The following is a 17,245-nucleotide window of genomic DNA, read 5'->3' on the forward strand; positions in this document are numbered from 1 at the left end:
CTAGCAAAATGACAACCGTAACCTTGGACTGAGCGGCTGGAAGCGCTTGGACTCAGGCTTTGGCTTTGCTTTTCGCTTATACATCTACTTCTTTAATTCCCAAGTTTGGACTGACTACGATGTACAACGGAAGCTCCTTCCTCTTTAAATAAACCGGCATGCAGAGGACACCGAGCCGAGCAGCCGGATTCCGCCTTTGTGACCTCCGGCCGCACAGGTTCGGCCGGGACCAGGCACCGCTCGATCCAGCCGCGCGGGACCCGGGACGCAGCGCCGCGCAAACCCGGAAGGAAACGCAGGTGCGGAGACGCCGCGGGCTCGGGGCCGACCTGCGCGCTCCGAAAAACCACCCCGCTGCCCCACACTCACCACCAGCGACACCAGGAACCCCGGCTCGTTCATCTTCCCGCAGACCAGCTCCGGGTTCCAATCAGAGACTGGGCAGAAACTGAAGCCGCTGCCGGCCGCGGCCTCAGGGCGCCGCCATCTTTAGGGCGGGACCGCGGTGACTGCGCTTCCGGTCGCGGGACGCAAGACCACAACAACTGCACGTGTACTGCGGGGAGCTGCGCCGGAGGGGCGACCGGGAGGAGGAGCCGGGCCAGGGGGCGGGCCGTGCGTGCGTGCGTGCGTGCGTGCGTCCCGTACGTGTGGGTTTAAGCGGCTGGAAAGAGGAACTCTGGAGGAAATGATCCCCGGCTAGGCTTAGGAAATGAGTCAGGCAGCGAGGGTAAGGTGATTCCATCCTGTAAATTCAAAGGGAAGAAGCCTAGCCGGGCGTGGTGGCGAAGGCCTGTAATCCCAGCCCTGGGGAGACTAAGACAGGAGGATTGCCAGGACTTGGAGACCAACCTGGACAGTTAGTGAGTTCAAGGCCAGCCTGAACTACATCTCTAAACAAGGACCCTGGTGGGTGTTCAGGAAGGGCCAGGACTAGTTTCAGTAACACTTGTGGTTTCCTAGTGTTCACAATCCAAAGAATTTATTTCATTTCGGTATATCTTGGTATTAGCTCTATAAATCTTCTCAATTTCTAATAAATTAACCCATTAGGCAATTGAGTCATAATTAACTCATCATTAAGTAAAAATAGACAAAAACACTGTATGTTTCCTTACTTGACCTAAAAATTACGGTCCTCCATTTCTTACTGGCATTTATTTCACTTAAAACTACTTGTTCAAGAGAATAGAATAGTGGCTATTAGAGGCTAGGAAGGGGGAAAGGGTGGCGATAGAAGGAAGTTAGATAGCCAGGATAAAAAATAGTTAAATAGAGGCCAGGGCTGTGGAGCAGTGGTAGAATGAGCGCCCATCATATGCAAGGCCCCAGATTGAGAGGAGGAATAAGTCCCAGTGTTGTACAGCACATTAGGATGACTATAGTTTACAATCTGTTATATATTTTTCAAAGAACTAGAAGAGTTTGAAAGTTCCCAAGAAAGAAATAATATTTAAGGAGATGGAAAAGCTACTCTTGTTTGACTATGATGCATTATATGCATGTATTGAATTATCACACTGTACCCTCATAAATATGTATAATTACTGTGTCAAAAATAAAACGGAATAATTTTTAAAATTTACTTTTGAAGTGTTTACTGCTTCATGATGACTGTTTATTTTTTGAGACAAGATCTTGCTGTGTAGTTCAGCCTGTCCTTGAACTCAGTGATCTTCCTGCCTCAGCCTCCCAAGTGCTGGGATTACAGAGGAATGCCACCACACACAGCTCATGTTGACTGTTGACTGTTGTACCTATACATCTCAAAACCCATGTTATTAGGTACCTAATAAAAGTTTCCTGGCGTGGACCTGGGTTTACATTTACTAAACATGTATCTTCAACTTTCCATATGTATTAGGAGCCCCCTATATCTCAGATGTGATGCTAGGTGACTGATGGACACTTTCTCACTCTTCACATTAACCGTATAAGATAAATAAGCACTACTGTCATCCATATTTCACAGGTGCTCCAGAAAGTTAAATGACCAACCCAAAATTACAGTACACAGACAAGACTGGAAATCTGTGCATTCATCCTCTCTCCTCAAAACACAACAGCCTTGGCAGGCTCTTTTCTAGACTTTCTTCAATCCATCTTACATAACACTGCTACAAACTATATCCTCTACTAGGTAAGATCCTCTGGAAATGGTTAGCAGAAGAGCTATAGGTGTTAGATGAGATTCAGATTCTGAGCAATCACCTACTTGGTTTGGGCATAACTTCTCTAAGACTGAGTTTTCTACTCATAGTGAGACAGTCTCATTTTTCCCATATTGTTTCTTCTACCCAGGACACCCTTCTTTATGCTGGCTGCAAAACATTATTCCTCCTGTCCACCACGTCCTCTCCCAGAGGCCCTCTCCAACCATATGTGGCAACAAGGAGTCACATATATGTAGCCACAGAAGTTTGAGGTTCAGCCACATGAACAAAGAGTCACATAACGATATTAAAAATGAAAGTTTATTATAAAAGTACAACCAATATGAACATAGTCAGATAATGTATTACCACACAAGGAGGCAAGAGATAGCACCAAAGATGAAGGGGAATCCTCTGGGGAAGGATCTTGCAAAAGACAGAGCCTTTGGCAAGAAAGAAAATACTGCACCACATTTAGTTTTTTCAGTTTCTTAAGTACTGTGTTCAGACAAAAGAGTCTTGGTGAAGGAATGGTCAGTCCTTTGTGTGTCAACAGTTCTCTCTATACGTTCCTTTCTCAGGAGATAGTCTCTGAGGAAGACAGCAGCCAATGTCATTTTAGCAAACATGCATTTCGCTCTCATTTGTAACCCTTTCCCAGGCACCATGGTAGTTCACTTCCTCCAGGTCAGCAGAAGAATCTTTGCTGCAGCTGTTTATCTCTTTGAAGGGTTCATACAATTCAGTGTGGCTCACCCAGGATAATGTATTTTTGCTTAACTCAAAGTTAACCTTACTTACATCTGCAAAATACCTTTTGTCATAGAATGCAATATATTCATGACAGTAATGTTCTGTAATACTCAAGGTCCTGCTCACACTCAAAGGGGGTGATTGCATAAAACACATACATTTGCGGCAGGAATCTTGAGGGCCATCTGAGAATTCTGCCTACCATACTTTCCTATAAGCCCTTACTGGCAGGCTCCAGTCTGAATGTGTCCCCCATATTTATTTTTTGAAACATAATTGCCAGCAAGACAGTATTAACCCTCGGCATGTAATGAGTTTCTGTTTATCTTTCTGTTCCCAAGAGTACCACTTCTGGTCAATGCCACCTTCTTTATTCTGCCTTCCTCCATCTCTCTGCTGGTCCCCCCTTTTTTGATTTTCCTCTCTGCGTCTTTCCCAGGCCATTCTCTTTCACATTTTTATTGTACTATTACAAGTCTATCGCCACCATCCCTTCATCTTCTCCTCTCTCCCTTACTGAGTTTCTCTGATTGTCTCGTTTCTCCTCTTTGTCCAAACCATCTCAACATTCACATAAAAGTATCCACTGGCCGTGAAGGACACACTTACAGCGAGGGATTGGAAATGAAACAGACCCAGGCAGGCACACTTGGGAGCTGGGATTTGGGCAGAGCATGAGGTGTCACAGGAAAGGTATGTTGCTTCCCCAGCCTGGGGTTGGGGCCCTCCCTGAGGTGGTGACCTCCAAGCAGGGCTTAGAGTGGGGAAGGTATGTATTGCATGTACTGAATTATCACACTGTACCCTCATAAATATGTATAATTACTGTGTCAAAAATAAAATAATTTTTAAAATTTACTTTTTAAGTGTTTACTGCTTCATCATGTTGCCTTTTTATTTTTTGAGACAAGGCCCAAGAGGCCAAGCATGGGGAATCTCAGATGAGTCTGGACTGCAGCATCCCAGGAGCAGACTTATCTCCAGAGACACCTGCTCTGAGGGAGGTTGGGACACAGGGCGAGGATCCACTTCACAGTGGGGAGTCGACAGAGTGTGGGGTGAAGAGAGATGACAATGAGGGTTTTAAGAAGGAAGACTTAAGCTGCTGCTACACAGTGACCTTAGCAAGCCTCTTGTATCAAAAAATAAAAAGGGCTGGAGATGCAGCTCTACAGCTCAGACAAAGACGCTGGGTTCAATCCCAGTACTGAGGGAAAAAAAAGGAAACTAGGCAGCAGGTGGCTGCCACTAGAGCCAGCATGCGATGGGCCTCTGAGGCATTTTAGCCAGAAATGGACATGGAGCCAGGATCCGGAAGTGGAGGGACTGGCCTGGAAGTGTCTCAAGGTAACACAAGACTATTCCTAGATGAGGAGAGTAAGGCCAGGACTGTAATCTTCACAAGCATGCTCAGGCCTGGGTGTACAGGACATGGCGGTGGGGGTGTCCCCACAGGCAGGACTGAACTAGAAAGAAGGAAACACTGTCCAGATGAACAGCTGCTTCCAGATAGGCAGCAAACTGACGTGGGCGGGGCCAAAGTCTTCCGCTGACCCTCTCACCTCTGCCCCTCTTCCTTCCCGTAGAAGTCCTTCCTGATGGTTTGGTGTGCAATGGTGCCAGGCTACTTCCATCATTTTTTTTTTCTTTTAATTTACCTTTTAATAAATCATAAACTACTTTCTATGTTAATAAATAATCCCATATTTCATTTGCTTCCATCCTTTTCAAGTTAAATGTTTCAAATAGTGCAAGACTAGTTATGGCCCTGAGTTATCAGGGCCATAACTGTTAAATCTTGAGACGTCTTCTACTTAATTTTTTGTTTAAAATAGTCTCACTCTGTAGTTCAGCCTGGCCTTGAATGCTCCGGCCTCAGCCCCAAGTGCTGGGATTACAGATGAGTGACACCAGGCCTGGCCACTTTACAAACTGCAAAGTTTAATAGTCCTTTTGTGAGATATAAATGAAGGATCCATTAAGAACAGTAACTTTTGGGGCTGGGGATTTAGCTCAGTGGCAAAAGCGCCTGCCTGGCAAGCGCAAGGTCGTGAGTTCGGTTCCCGGTACCGGAGAAAAACGGAAAAAAAAAAAAAAGAACAGTAACTTTTGATTGGTTATACCCATATGTAAACAAGAGATTAGTAGCATTTTCTGATTGGTTGGTTATGCCCATATGTAAATAAGGGATTAAGAACAGCATTTTCTGATTGGTCCTGGAAATAGCACTAGATTTGAATGAAGGGTTAGAGAGAGTGCTTTCTGATTGGTCCCATGAACAGTATTCAGGAGTTATAAACTTGCAGTCATGTGGGGTTCTGTGTTCTGACATGCCTTCTCTTTTTAGGAAACACCCTGCTTAGTTGGTTAGTCATGGGGTTTTATGAATTCTGACATATTTTCATGGTTGGTTACATAGTATCCTAACCTCCTACCCTAATCTCCTACCTCAGCTTGACTTTCACCAATTGAGAACTTTTACTTGACACTGTCATCCAGAGCAAGTAAAGCTCTGATTGTGATGTCTAACTGAACCCTGAGTTCAAACATGACCTTCAGTTTATTTTGACCATGGTTCAGACCCACTTCCTATCCTTCACTCTTACAACCCAAACTGTGAGGTCCACCAGACACTGACTTTAGTCAAGATTCATCTCAGATGAGGTACCCAGCTCCAGACCTGGGTTTATACTTGGTAATTACCTCACACTAAGTTGTAAGTTTAATCCTGATAATGGCGGTTGGATTCAGCCAGACACTGATTTCAGTCCTACTGTAATATTCATCCTCATGCTGATCATCTGGATTCCTTCAGCTGCACTCAGGATGTGTGATTACACACAGGAAAATCCATCCATGTGCTGGCCTCAGCCCTCAATCGGGTATATTTCTAACAACCTCATCTGCACAGATAGGTTTATTTCTAATGATTTCAAATCTGCACAGAGATTCATCCTCAATTATTTCAAAGTTACAGCTGTATCAAAAGTCATGACTACCTTTCCCCAAAGAAAAATTCATGCACAGGGCTGACCTCAGCCTGCCAGAAAAATTCCAGAAGCTGACAGAATTGTGCTAGCCGGATGATGTCAACTGAGGAACAGGATTCACCTCCAGTGTTGCCCTCAGTCTTGCAGATGCACTGACCCATGACCTCAGCTCTGTAGCTGAATTCATCCCAGAAGGTGACTTTGTTCCTGCAGCTGGATCCAACCCTGAGGATTTTAATCTCCATCCCTACTTATTTCTAGCCCTAACTCTTACCCAAATCCATCTAACACTATTTTAGAATCAGTTGTTTTTCATGTTAATCAGAGTTATGCCTCTGTCACTTGTAAACAAGAGTCCTGAGCAATACAAAACATCAGGTTGAAATTTCTGTACCAGGACAGTCTCTGAAAGCTTCTCTTGGCTTCAGAAAATGGGTTCCATTTCCAGCAATTGTGTCAGTTCCTACAAGATCCAGCTATGAGAGATTTCAAGTGTCAGGGATAAAAGATACAAAATCAAAGAAAAATCAAGGAACGCTTGCCAGTGAAATTCTTGTATTCTGTGGCAAGGGGGCCATGAAAAACTCACTGGGTAGGTTCCAATAATCCTTCATGGTGGAATGGAAAGTGACAGTCTTGGTTCGGGCGCAATTCCTCATACTACCCAAGTTCTCTCCTTCCTTGAAGGGTCAAACTTACTAAAATACTTATTTGCATTTTGTAAAGTCCAGTTTGTGCCTCATTCCCTCACTAATGTGTGTTGGTCTGTAAGTCTTCCTCAACGGTTCTCACCAAGGAACCCCTTGTCCTAAATTCAACAAACATCCTTATAACCTTGGTTCCTTCGATTTCAGTAACTCTTTCCATAAACCCTTCCTCTTTGGTCTCCAGGACACACTACTCTTTTGCTTCTTTTCCCTTCTTGTAATCTCTTCTCTGTCTCCCACTGCAGGACCATTATCCCCTAAATGGTCAGTAAATGTTTCAGGAACTCCAGCTTCAGCCCTGGGCCCACTGCTCTACCTCGCCTTTACCTATAATACAGGCCACCTGCTTGAATGCTGTAATTCCCACCCCCCTCCCGCCTCCTGAAGCAATGCGTGATTCCCTCCTCCTCACCCTTGGAGCTCAGCTTCAGATGCCATTTCCTGATGAAAACTCTGTGCCTTCTTGGTCAAACCTCTTTACCGCACACACTGCTTGGGTCTGAGCTGTGTGTGCAGACTTCCTAGGTTCAAATCCTGGACCCACTATTCATTAGCCATGGGACCTTGGGAGAATTAAGATACCTGAACAAATAAGGTGCCTGTTTTGCCATAGGAAGGTAATAATCCTCAGCCCAAACCATGGCTAACGTTGTTACCAGGTATTAATAAGTAACAGGAAATACGTATACTTTTTTAAAAAAAGGATATGAACAAAAATATCCTATTGTTCCTCAGAAATATGTACAAATACTATACGCCAATCAGAAATAAATAAAACATAAAAAAGGACGAAGTTCTGGAGCAGTTCCAAAGTGTGCATGTGAATCACCTGAGAGTTAGCATATCCTGGGATGGAGTGGAGTTAATAATTTGTATTTTTTTCAAGTTTCCTGCTGATGTTCATGCTTCTAGGCTGGAGACCATAGTTTGAGAAATTCTACATTATAGAAATGCCAGGGATTTCTCAGAGACCTCAAGTCTCTTGGTTGTATTAAGTATGTTTAAGGATGCAAAAGGCCAAGTATAGTATCACCTGTTTTATTTTACATGTCTCTGATCACTGAAACAGAAAGTTGTGCTAAAAAAAAACCCAAAAAACTAAACAAATAAAAAGGTAAATAAAAAGAAAGCCGCACCAAACTTAAATGCTGAGAGCAGAGAAGAAAGCAAAGCCTGCCTTGAGGAGGGTGCACACATCTGTACGACCCCCACAGCGCGGCCCACAGGCCTGGAACCTAGTGAAGACAGCAGTTAAGCCACGGTGCGGTCCTGAGACCTGGGGACACAAAGGAGCTCCCTCTTGCTCCACCTGAATCTGGGCTACACGGGCATAAACCAGGGCGCACACACCAGACCTGCCTTTTCCCAAGCCGTCTTCAGGCCTGAACACTCTGCTTTGCACACACACGTGCAAACTCCCATTCACACACTCACAAGGAAGGCTCCTGATTTCAGCGCTCAGCTACCAACCCAAGTCAGAGTTTGTGTGGGTCTGCTCAGCCGCTGCAGAGGCAGGCTGCCAACCATCCTGAGGACCAGCAAGGGAGAGACAACACGCTGCACTCTGTTGTGAGGGAACATTATGAGCCACCGCAGCGGCTAGGCTGGGTCACGGAGCTCCAGGGGCCAGGTCCGAGATGGCATCCAGCTCTGCTTTGCCGCTCAGGACCCAGGTGACAATGAAGCACAGTGCCAGGAGGCCAGTCCCTAGCAGGTCCCCCAGCCCAGTAAGGTATGGGATGCAGTGGTTGTCAGGATCCAGAGCGTGGTGCCAGGTCAGCCGAACCATCACTTCTGCCAAGTACAGCAAGATTATCACCTATCAGAAGAGCAAGCGGACACAAAAGACCAAGTCAGAAGGCTAACTAGAGCCAAGAAACCCCAACTGCGTTTCCAGGGCAGACACCAAAGCAGACGTGTCAGCCCCTGCCAGCCCCTTCCTCAAGCTTCTCTCGAGGTCTGCTTTCACTTGCACCTGTGCTAGAAACTGACCCCCAGCGTGGCAGTACTGAGGTGGTGGAATCTTTTAAGAGGCAGGAGATTAGGTCATCAATGGATTAAAACTGTCGGAGCGGGTGGGTCTGGCCTTGGGGACTGAGCTCTGAGCTATAAAGGAGTGGGCCTGGCTCCTCCCTGCGCTCTTGCTTCCTCACTCACACCTGCACCCTTCCAGAACAGGGCTGGTCCCCGTCCACTTCTCCCTCAAGTGTCATAGCCAGGAGGCCCTCACCAAATGCCAGCACCATGCTGTTTTAATCCTTCAACCACCAGAACTGTGAGTCAAATAAGCCTCTTCTCTTTGTAAGTTACTCAGCGACACTAAACAGACTAGTGCCCCAAAGTGCCACACGGATCTGCTGCCAATTACCGACTGGGACATTCTCTGCTCTACCACACTCTACTCCTTGGACCTTGCTGGGACTTCTAGTATCTGCTGAAGCCCTTCTTCCCTGGAATTTGGTTGGTGAGCTCTTCCTAACGCTGCCCATGGAGGCCACAAGGCCGTGGTTGGGTCCAATGGCCACTCTGAACTTCATCTAGGCTCATTTCTCTTTAACCAGAGCTACATACTGTAGCTACTCAGGACAACCGCTCAGACTCGCCCAAGCCTGTCCTCTGGGGTCAGCATCATGCCACAACTGCAAATGCCATAAACCTGGGGAGGTGAGAAAATGCCCAGTCCCTAGTACTAGCAACACCCACAAAGGATTGCCCACCAGTGCCCAGAGACGCTCCTTCAGAATCCCCAGGCCCACTGGGGACATCAGCCAGTTGGAGTTGTGGCATCTGCTGAATGCCACTGTGAAGCTGGTACCAGTTTAATCTTCTTCACTGCTGTCCTCATCACCATCTAACCCTGCACAAAGACCTTGTGCGCCTTGTAGCAGCGCCCTGGCAGGAGCCTGGTCCCTGCCCACCCACCCTCTGTGACGCCATGGCTCACTAGACCCACTCAGCCTGCTCCATGGGAACAAAGCGCATCCTCAGGCAGCTGCTCGATGAGTGGCACGCAGAGTGCAGTCTGCAGGGCACACTCTAAAGTGTGCAGCATCATATACAGCACACAGAGGGAGGTATGCAGTGCGTGCCGAGGCCTGTGTCTAGTCCAGGCCATGTAGCTTGAACAAGTTGACTGGGTCCTTAGAAGTGTGGGACCCCTTTCCCACCTGGTTCCACGCAGCCTGTCGCTGAGGACAGGAGACAATGCTCGCCAGCTAAGCGACCCAGTGGAGGCTGCTCCTTGCTGCTGCGGTCTTCCTTACCTGGATCAGGCCTGCCAGCAGATACAGCACCACAAAGGTCTTGCTGTTGGTCACTGACTGACCCTCCACCAGGTAGATGATGTAGAAGAAAATCAGATGGCCTGGGATCACCAGAAAGAGCAGGACTCTGGCTGACTTGGAATTGATTTCTGGAAAAAACAGAATTGAGAGCACTGCATGACCTTCCTGGCAGCAGAGGTGACCTTGGCATGTGGTCGTTCTCAGTAAGTGTAGGGGACTGACAACTGGTGGTAAACTTATAACCCCCAGCTGAACTGAGCAAGCGTGTGCTGGGTGTGGGCGGCCCACCTGAGGACTGTTGTCAGCCGTATAAGAGGCAGCACTGGAGAAGAAGTTAGGCTGTTGGGAGCTGAGAGAGGCTGCTGGAGCTGGTGGAAGCTGTAAGGAGCTGTTGGTTTTCTGGAGGAGCTTGTCATGCTGGCTTTCCTGATGAAGTTGGCTGTTTTCATCCTCTGAGGGGCTCGGGACCTTGTTTACACTGACAATGGCTTTGGTTCACTTTGGGGGAGCTCTGGTCCTCACTTTGAGCATCGCTTCCTGGCTCTGGAGGGGAAGATGGTGCACTGCCAGTCTCCTAGAGAAGACCGCGGCCTTGGCTTCCCTAATGAGAACACGCCATCTTGATCAGAGGAGGAGCTCAGGACCTCACTGTTGCTGAGGATGGCCACAGTACCTTTCAGGGGATCTCTGGTTCTTCTGGGTGTCGCTTCCTAGCTCCAGTGCAGATCCCTCAGCCTGCTAGCACAGATCCTTCATCCCGCTGGCATAGACTTCCTAGATTCCAACACTGACCTTTGGGTCTTCCCAGTGCAGATCCCTGAAACAGGTCTGCATGAGATATTGTTATGGGCTCTTGGCCTCCAGGTGGACTCGTGGTAGGCATTGTTTGAGCTCTAGGCCTACAGATAGACTTGTGCAGGACATTTCTGTGGGATCCAGGCCCTCGGCTGGTTTCCTTGGTCTCAGTGTACACAGATTTCCTGTACTCTTTTGTGTATCAATCTTTGGGTGACTATTATAAATAATCATATAAAATATGTATCCTGTATTATATTCTCCCTTGCAAAATAAGCCCCAAACCAACACAAAATATAAGGCTTCCACATTTGTTCATCTATTCATTCCACAAGTATTTACTAAGCACCTACTATGAGGCACGTTCCAGCAGATGAGAATTCGGTCTTGCCTCTGGCTGCACTGTGGTAGTTCACTGATTGTCACCTTGAGTGGAGAATGTCCAGCTGAACTGAGTCGTGGAAGTCCCACTTTAAGGATCGTTGTCTGAACGGCATAAAAAGGAGAACAGATGGGAAGGATTTCAGCTGATTTTCCTTGGAGGAGCTCTCGCTGTTCTCTTTGGAGGAGCTCTGGTCTCCCCCTTCGCCTTGGGCGTTATCGCTTGGCTTTCGGCACAGAATCTTCAGCTTCCAGCACTGGCCTTTGGGCTTGCCAGCGGAGACTCTTTAGCCTTCAGCCCCAACCCTTCAAGCTCCCAGCGCAGACACTCAGTCTTCCGTCTCAGATCCTTCAGCCTCCTGCGGCAGATCTGCATGGGACATTGCTGTGGGCTCCAGGCCTTCAGCCAGATCCTTTGGATCTCTAGTGTGCACTCCTCTACATCTGACTCTGTGGTCGGCCACTGCAGGCTGATCTTGTAAGTTTCTGTGTCCTCCATTAAATCTGATTTAGAGCGTGTGCAGTCTTTTGAGGAGCCTTGCCCCAGCCCTGGCAAGGTCTTGTAACCATTGAATAATACATGCATGCAGCTGACATTTTTGGGATGAGATAATAATCAAGTATGAAAAACAAGTAAGAAAAGCCATTTCAAACTGTGACAAGTACTACAGAGACATGACAAGTACTACAGAGACACAATGAATACATGAGTGGGGATGAGATCCAGAGGTCAGAACACCTCTCAGGGAGTAATACTTAAGCTGAGATCAATTTGGGAGAAAGGATTCTGGGCAGAGGAAAGAGAGTATATGAGGAGTTCAGGGTAGAAGAGAGCTCACCGGTGTCTGGGGGCATTCCCGCATTCCCCCAGGCATCACGTTAGTAACCCGGCGAGGGCAGAATGCTCACAGGACACCTTGGTAGCTGCTTCTTCTAAGCCTCTGGGGCTTCGACAGCACAACTGCGTATGCTAGTGAACTCCCCAATTTTCCTCTATGAGTTTAACACTTTCCAGTGAAGGTCATTCACCCTTATTCTACACAAGCAGTGTTTTAACATGTTCCCTCCAGCTTATGCCACTGGTGGTATAAATATGACCGTTCCACTGGGTGCTTGTACCACTGGTGGTACAAATGGATTTAATCACTTTTAGCAATCATTTTACTAATAAAATTAATAAAAAGCTGCCTGATGGGACAGTCATGTATATGCCACCAGTGGTTTAAGCCACCTGGCAGTCAGACGTAAAAATTACGGCCTGGTTGTGAACATGTTAAACTACAACATGTAAATGTAACTGATTTCTCAAAAGAAACAGAGTTTCAATAAAAAGTTTCTATTCGCCTCATAGTTAATATAATGTATGTCAACAAGATAAGGGAAAGGAAGGGAAAAATCGTATGTAACTTAAAAGCTACAATGCCTACCATAAGATAAGATACAGAGAGAATAGTAAGCGCACCAAGATCTATGCATAACGAGAAATGATAGACAATGAATAAAAGGAGTCTTTTTTTAAAGGCCAGGATGTGGCTCGGTGGTAGAGCACCTGCCTAGTGTATGTGAGGCCCTGGGCTCTATTCCCAGCAGCACAAAAGAAAAAAAATCTTTAAAAATGTCCCCCAAAATAAGAAGCAAAATAATACACAGCCTGCAGTATGGCGCCTAAAGTGTGAGGCAGTGGTATGAAAACTCAAGACAATCTACTGAGAACCTACATATAAACAGTAAGAATTCAGTAAAGTGCTTGGTGTCTAAATAACAGAAAAACAAATGGTTTTCTATTGTAAATGACAAGTCAGAAAAAATGGAAGCCAGGTACAGCATGTGCTGTGCAGTTGTAATCCAAGCAACCCAGAGGTGGAGGAGGAAACAGCACTGTAGCCGATGAACTTAGCCGGGGCAAAGACAAACAAACCAACAAACCGGGCTGGGGATTTAACTCAGCGGCAAAAGCGCCTGCCTGGCATGCGCAAGGTCGTGAGTTCGGTTCCCGGTACCGGAGAAAAACCAAAAAAAAAAAAAAAAAAAGTTTAAAAAAAAAAAAACAAAAACAAACCAACAAACCAAGAAAGAAAGGATAATTGGATACCTGAGACTTCTACTTTTGGACAAGATGGAACAGACACATCTTCCTAGCCCTATCCCTCCCACTGAATACAACTAAAAATTCTGTATAATATGTGAAACAAACAAAGATTCTGAAAGATGGAGAGGAAAGGGAAGCTGGCTAGGGACTTCAGGAACCAACAAGCAACATGGTGTGAGTTTCCTGAAGATTTTTTAAAAGTTGATTGTATGTATTTCAGACTGGATCCTACAAGATCTGGCAGACCAGAATTGCCAATGACAGCAGAGACTCAACAAGTATCTGTTCTGTTCATCCAAGTTCGAAGAAAACTGTAACCTAGCAAAGCAGAGAACTGTTAGGCAGTAACTACTATTGTCTGGCCAAACACTATAGGGAAAGCCACGGCCCTACTTCCACAGCAAAGGCCGACAGGGGTATCTGGCCTTCCTTCTCCACCCAGGCATCATGTGGCTCTCCCCTCTGTGGCTGAGGGAATGCTGAGAACACAGAGTGGAGAGTCAGAAAGTCAATCCCCACCGTGTCAGTCATGGCCGTGTGACAAAGCATGCATCTCCCTCCCAGCCAGCTTGGTGTCAGAGGAGGCCCAGCGAGTGAGCTGGACTCACATACTGCCTGGAAGTAACAAGATGTTTCTCCTTCCACCTTGACTGGTCCCACAACAGAACAGGTCAGCTACAACAGAAGATTTAAATAAGATCCACAGTCTTATCCAAAATATCCAGATTCAACCTAAAATCACATCATACTAAGAGCAAGAAAAACCTCAATGGGGATTAAAAACAATTATCCAACAGACAACAAACTGCGATGATACAGATGTCAGAATTACCTACAGATAATCTTAACACATTCACAACGGGGCCACAGTTTGTACCTCTGCTGCCAGGCAGCTTGAACCACCAGTGGTACATGAATTCCACAGGTCCACCACTGGACCTACAGAGGTGATTAGATCATCTGTACCATCAGCAGTACAAGCTGCCCAATAGGACAGTCATGTATGTACCAGCAAGGGTTCAAGCCAGCAGTTACACATTAATGAAGACATTATAAACATCCTTCACCACAAAATCCCAAACACACTTGAAACAAGTGAAAAAATAAAGTCACAGAAAAAAGAAGATACAAAGACTCAAACAGAAATTTTAAAAGTTAAACAAAAAAAGAAAAACCAAACAACTCAATGAATACAATAAACAGCAGAATGAAGAGAGACTGGGGGAACAATCAGTGAACTTGAATTAAAAGAATTATAGAAATTAGCCATTCTAAACGATAGAGAAAAAAATGGGCTGAAAAAAATTAAGCAGAGCCTAAGGGAGTTGTGGGGCAATAGCAAAAGATCTCACATTCATGTCAATAAACTATCACAAGGAAAAAAGAGGATAAGGCTTTAAAAAAAGTACTAAAAGTAAGGGTGCAAAATCCCCCAAATTTGGCAAAAGATATAAATATACCTAAGGAGGCCACCAAACAAGTAAAATTAACTCTAAGAAATCCTCATCAATCCATAGCATAATCCAACATCTAGAAGCTAAAGAAGTCTTAAATAAGCAAGGGAGAAACACCCCCTTACTTAACGCTCCAAAAGCAACTCACATGGCGGCAAAAGCAATTGAAATGATAGCAGATTTGTCATCAAAACCATGGAGGTCAGAAGGGAATGGCAAAATTTTCCAGTGTTGAAGCAAAAACCAACCTGTAATATTATAGCCAGCAAAAATATCCTTCTAGGATGTACCATTACTCCCCCACAGGATCGATAACGGTATTTCCTGAAACAGGAAATAACTAAAGAAAATATAGTGGAGAAAAGATCTGATCTGAAAAGCTAAAACACCTCCAATGGCTTCCAGGGGTTCTCAAAAATACAACCAATCTCCTTCCTCAAACTTTAAGGCCCTCTAGCGCTCCCTCCTTCTCTCTCTGACCTCGACTTCCTTCATCCCCTCTTGCTCATTATCCTCTGGTGTCACTAGCCTGGGAGCTGCTCAAACTCGCCAAGCCCCTTCCTGCCTCTGGGCCTTTACTCAGGCTGTTTCTTCGACCCCCAGATCCCTCCTTCCAACCAAGCCCTGCTCATTCTCAGAGAGGAGCTTGCGAAGCCCAAGCCTGCGTACATCCTCTGATTCTACTTCACTGCACCTTGTGCTTCCATCTTTTGGAACATATCTCAACTTGCACTCGTGAGCTCATTTGTTTTACGCTTATTTGCTCTTGTGGTCCTGGGACTCCATGAAGGCAAGAAATCGGCTGTTTCACCCCTGTCACCTGACACCTTCCTTAGTAGGCATTCAATATTTGATGGAATGAATGAGTGAATGAATGAGTGAAAGAAACAAAGAGAGAGAGAAAGACGGATGGGTCTGGGTAGTCAAGTCCCTCAGAGCTGCAGCTGGGGCCTAGAAGGTGATCTGTGCTGAGGTTGGACTGGCCTCAGGCAGTCATTGCTGCAAACCCGATTCAAATGACATAAATTTCTATTTGTTTATAGAGATGGCCACACGGCCTCAAGAAGACACCAGACCCACCTGAGGTGCAGAAAGTAGAACATGGGTTAGGCCAGAATTTTTTCATCTGGAGAGGTAGGACCCCGGGTGTGCTCCAAATGTGCAGGTAAGTGGAGATCCGGCTGGTCTGAATGGCAACCAAGTTACCACCAACACCTGCAAGGAGGAAGAAGGCTCGGGTTTCTCATTCTTTACACCAGTCTCTGAGTTCTCCTATCGCAAGCTCACTTTCTCCAGGAAGTCTTCCTAGCTTGGGTCAGCATCTGGTATCATGTCCGTCCCTCCACCCGATCTCTCTGGCACTCAGTAAGGTGGTGCAGACCTCTTGGGTGAGGCATCACTTTGCCAGCTTGCACCTCTTACAGTGAGGGGCGTGTGACTGGCAAGGCAGGTTCTCAGCTCTCAGGAGGTACTTATTGGCTGGAAGGAGGTAAAATAAGGGGAGGAAAAACACGAAAGAAGGATGAGGAGAGGGGAGAGTAGACATAAACACTCAGCAAGCCACTCCAGGAAAGTACGCTAGACCGCAAGGCCACGGGAATGGACAGGAACCAGACAGCAGAAGGGAATCGCTAGGAAAGGAAAGGGCAGGGAGAGAACCGTGGCTGAGAGAGCAGGTGACACACAGAGGTGAACGTGTGTGACGCGCACAAACGCTTCTCATGGCTGGGGGCGCGAGCGTTTTTAGGCAAAGCCACTTCTCACTACTGGGCTTCAATCTGTATGCTGAGTTCCTCTCCGGGGAATCCACAATGTTAGTAGAGGGGGCCACGTTCATAGATGCTTTGGGCGTGTGCACGGAAGGGCTATCTGTGGGGCAATTCACAGAGCTAGGGGCTGTGAGGGGATGAAGGGAGTGCTGGACACTGACAGGACTGGAGGCAGAATCAGGAGCGCCAGCAGATGCCAGGCGTGTTTGCTCCCTGGAATTCCTGCCGAGCCTCCTGGCTTCCACGAGTGTGAAAAAGGTTTCTGAGCTCTCCCGGGGCCACTTGGGCCAGCTGACCAAGGCCATGCTCAGCTCCTTCTGCTGGTGGCAGACGTGGGTGCTGGAAGAGGAAACAGCACGCCTGGGAGATGGTTCACTTTAGGAGGCGGCTGCTAGAGATCGAGGCTTGACCCTTTTCTATGTCCACAGCCCCCTTCCTTGGCCCAGAAGTGACTTTTTACAAGAGTCAGAGAAAATCAAATTAATTGGGAGCATTTATAAATTATTCTTTTAATCCAGATTCCAGGTTTCTCTTAATAAGCCACATCTGGATCTATTTTCCCACCAGGCCACTCCTGGCTGGAGCTGAGCGGGCAGGCACGGCTCCCTTCACATGAGCACTGGGATCTGCGGCTCGCCCCAGTCCCCACCATTCCTTGCTATACAGCTATTGTCTTGCCTGTTTAACCTACTCAAGCTGTCGGAATGGCCTCCAAAGGCAGGTGAGTCACTGGCATCTGAGGGACATTCTCAGCAGACTGCCATTTGCTGCTGTCCTCACTATGTCCAGCTACTGTGGGGCTCTGGCAGGTGCGAGCACATGGGGGGGCACTTGCCACCCAAGAAGCACAGGCACTACCACCCTCGGAGG

At 46.7% G+C, this 17,245-nt stretch overlaps 1 protein-coding gene across 5 annotated transcripts in view; it reads right to left on the bottom strand.

The window, feature by feature from the left end:
• Positions 1 to 7,625: 7,625 nt before the first annotated feature.
• Positions 7,626 to 17,245, bottom strand: part of Slc41a3 (solute carrier family 41, member 3) — a 57,688-nt gene continuing 48,068 nt past the window's right edge. For all 5 annotated transcript variants that reach the window (XM_013513732.1, XM_005383826.2, XM_005383827.2 and 2 more), the window contains 3 exons: positions 15,687 to 15,821; positions 9,867 to 10,015; positions 7,626 to 8,422 (listed from right to left, as the gene is read on the bottom strand). In XM_013513732.1, coding sequence (XP_013369186.1) covers positions 8,213 to 8,422; positions 9,867 to 10,015; positions 15,687 to 15,821 — 494 coding nt within the window. In that variant the 3' untranslated portion in view covers positions 7,626 to 8,212. The remainder of the gene's footprint in view (positions 8,423 to 9,866; positions 10,016 to 15,686; positions 15,822 to 17,245) is intronic.

Source organism: Chinchilla lanigera, unplaced genomic scaffold (assembly GCF_000276665.1).
Source record: "Chinchilla lanigera isolate Chin_1 unplaced genomic scaffold, ChiLan1.0 scaffold00020, whole genome shotgun sequence".
Lineage (NCBI taxonomy): Eukaryota > Metazoa > Chordata > Mammalia > Rodentia > Chinchillidae > Chinchilla > Chinchilla lanigera.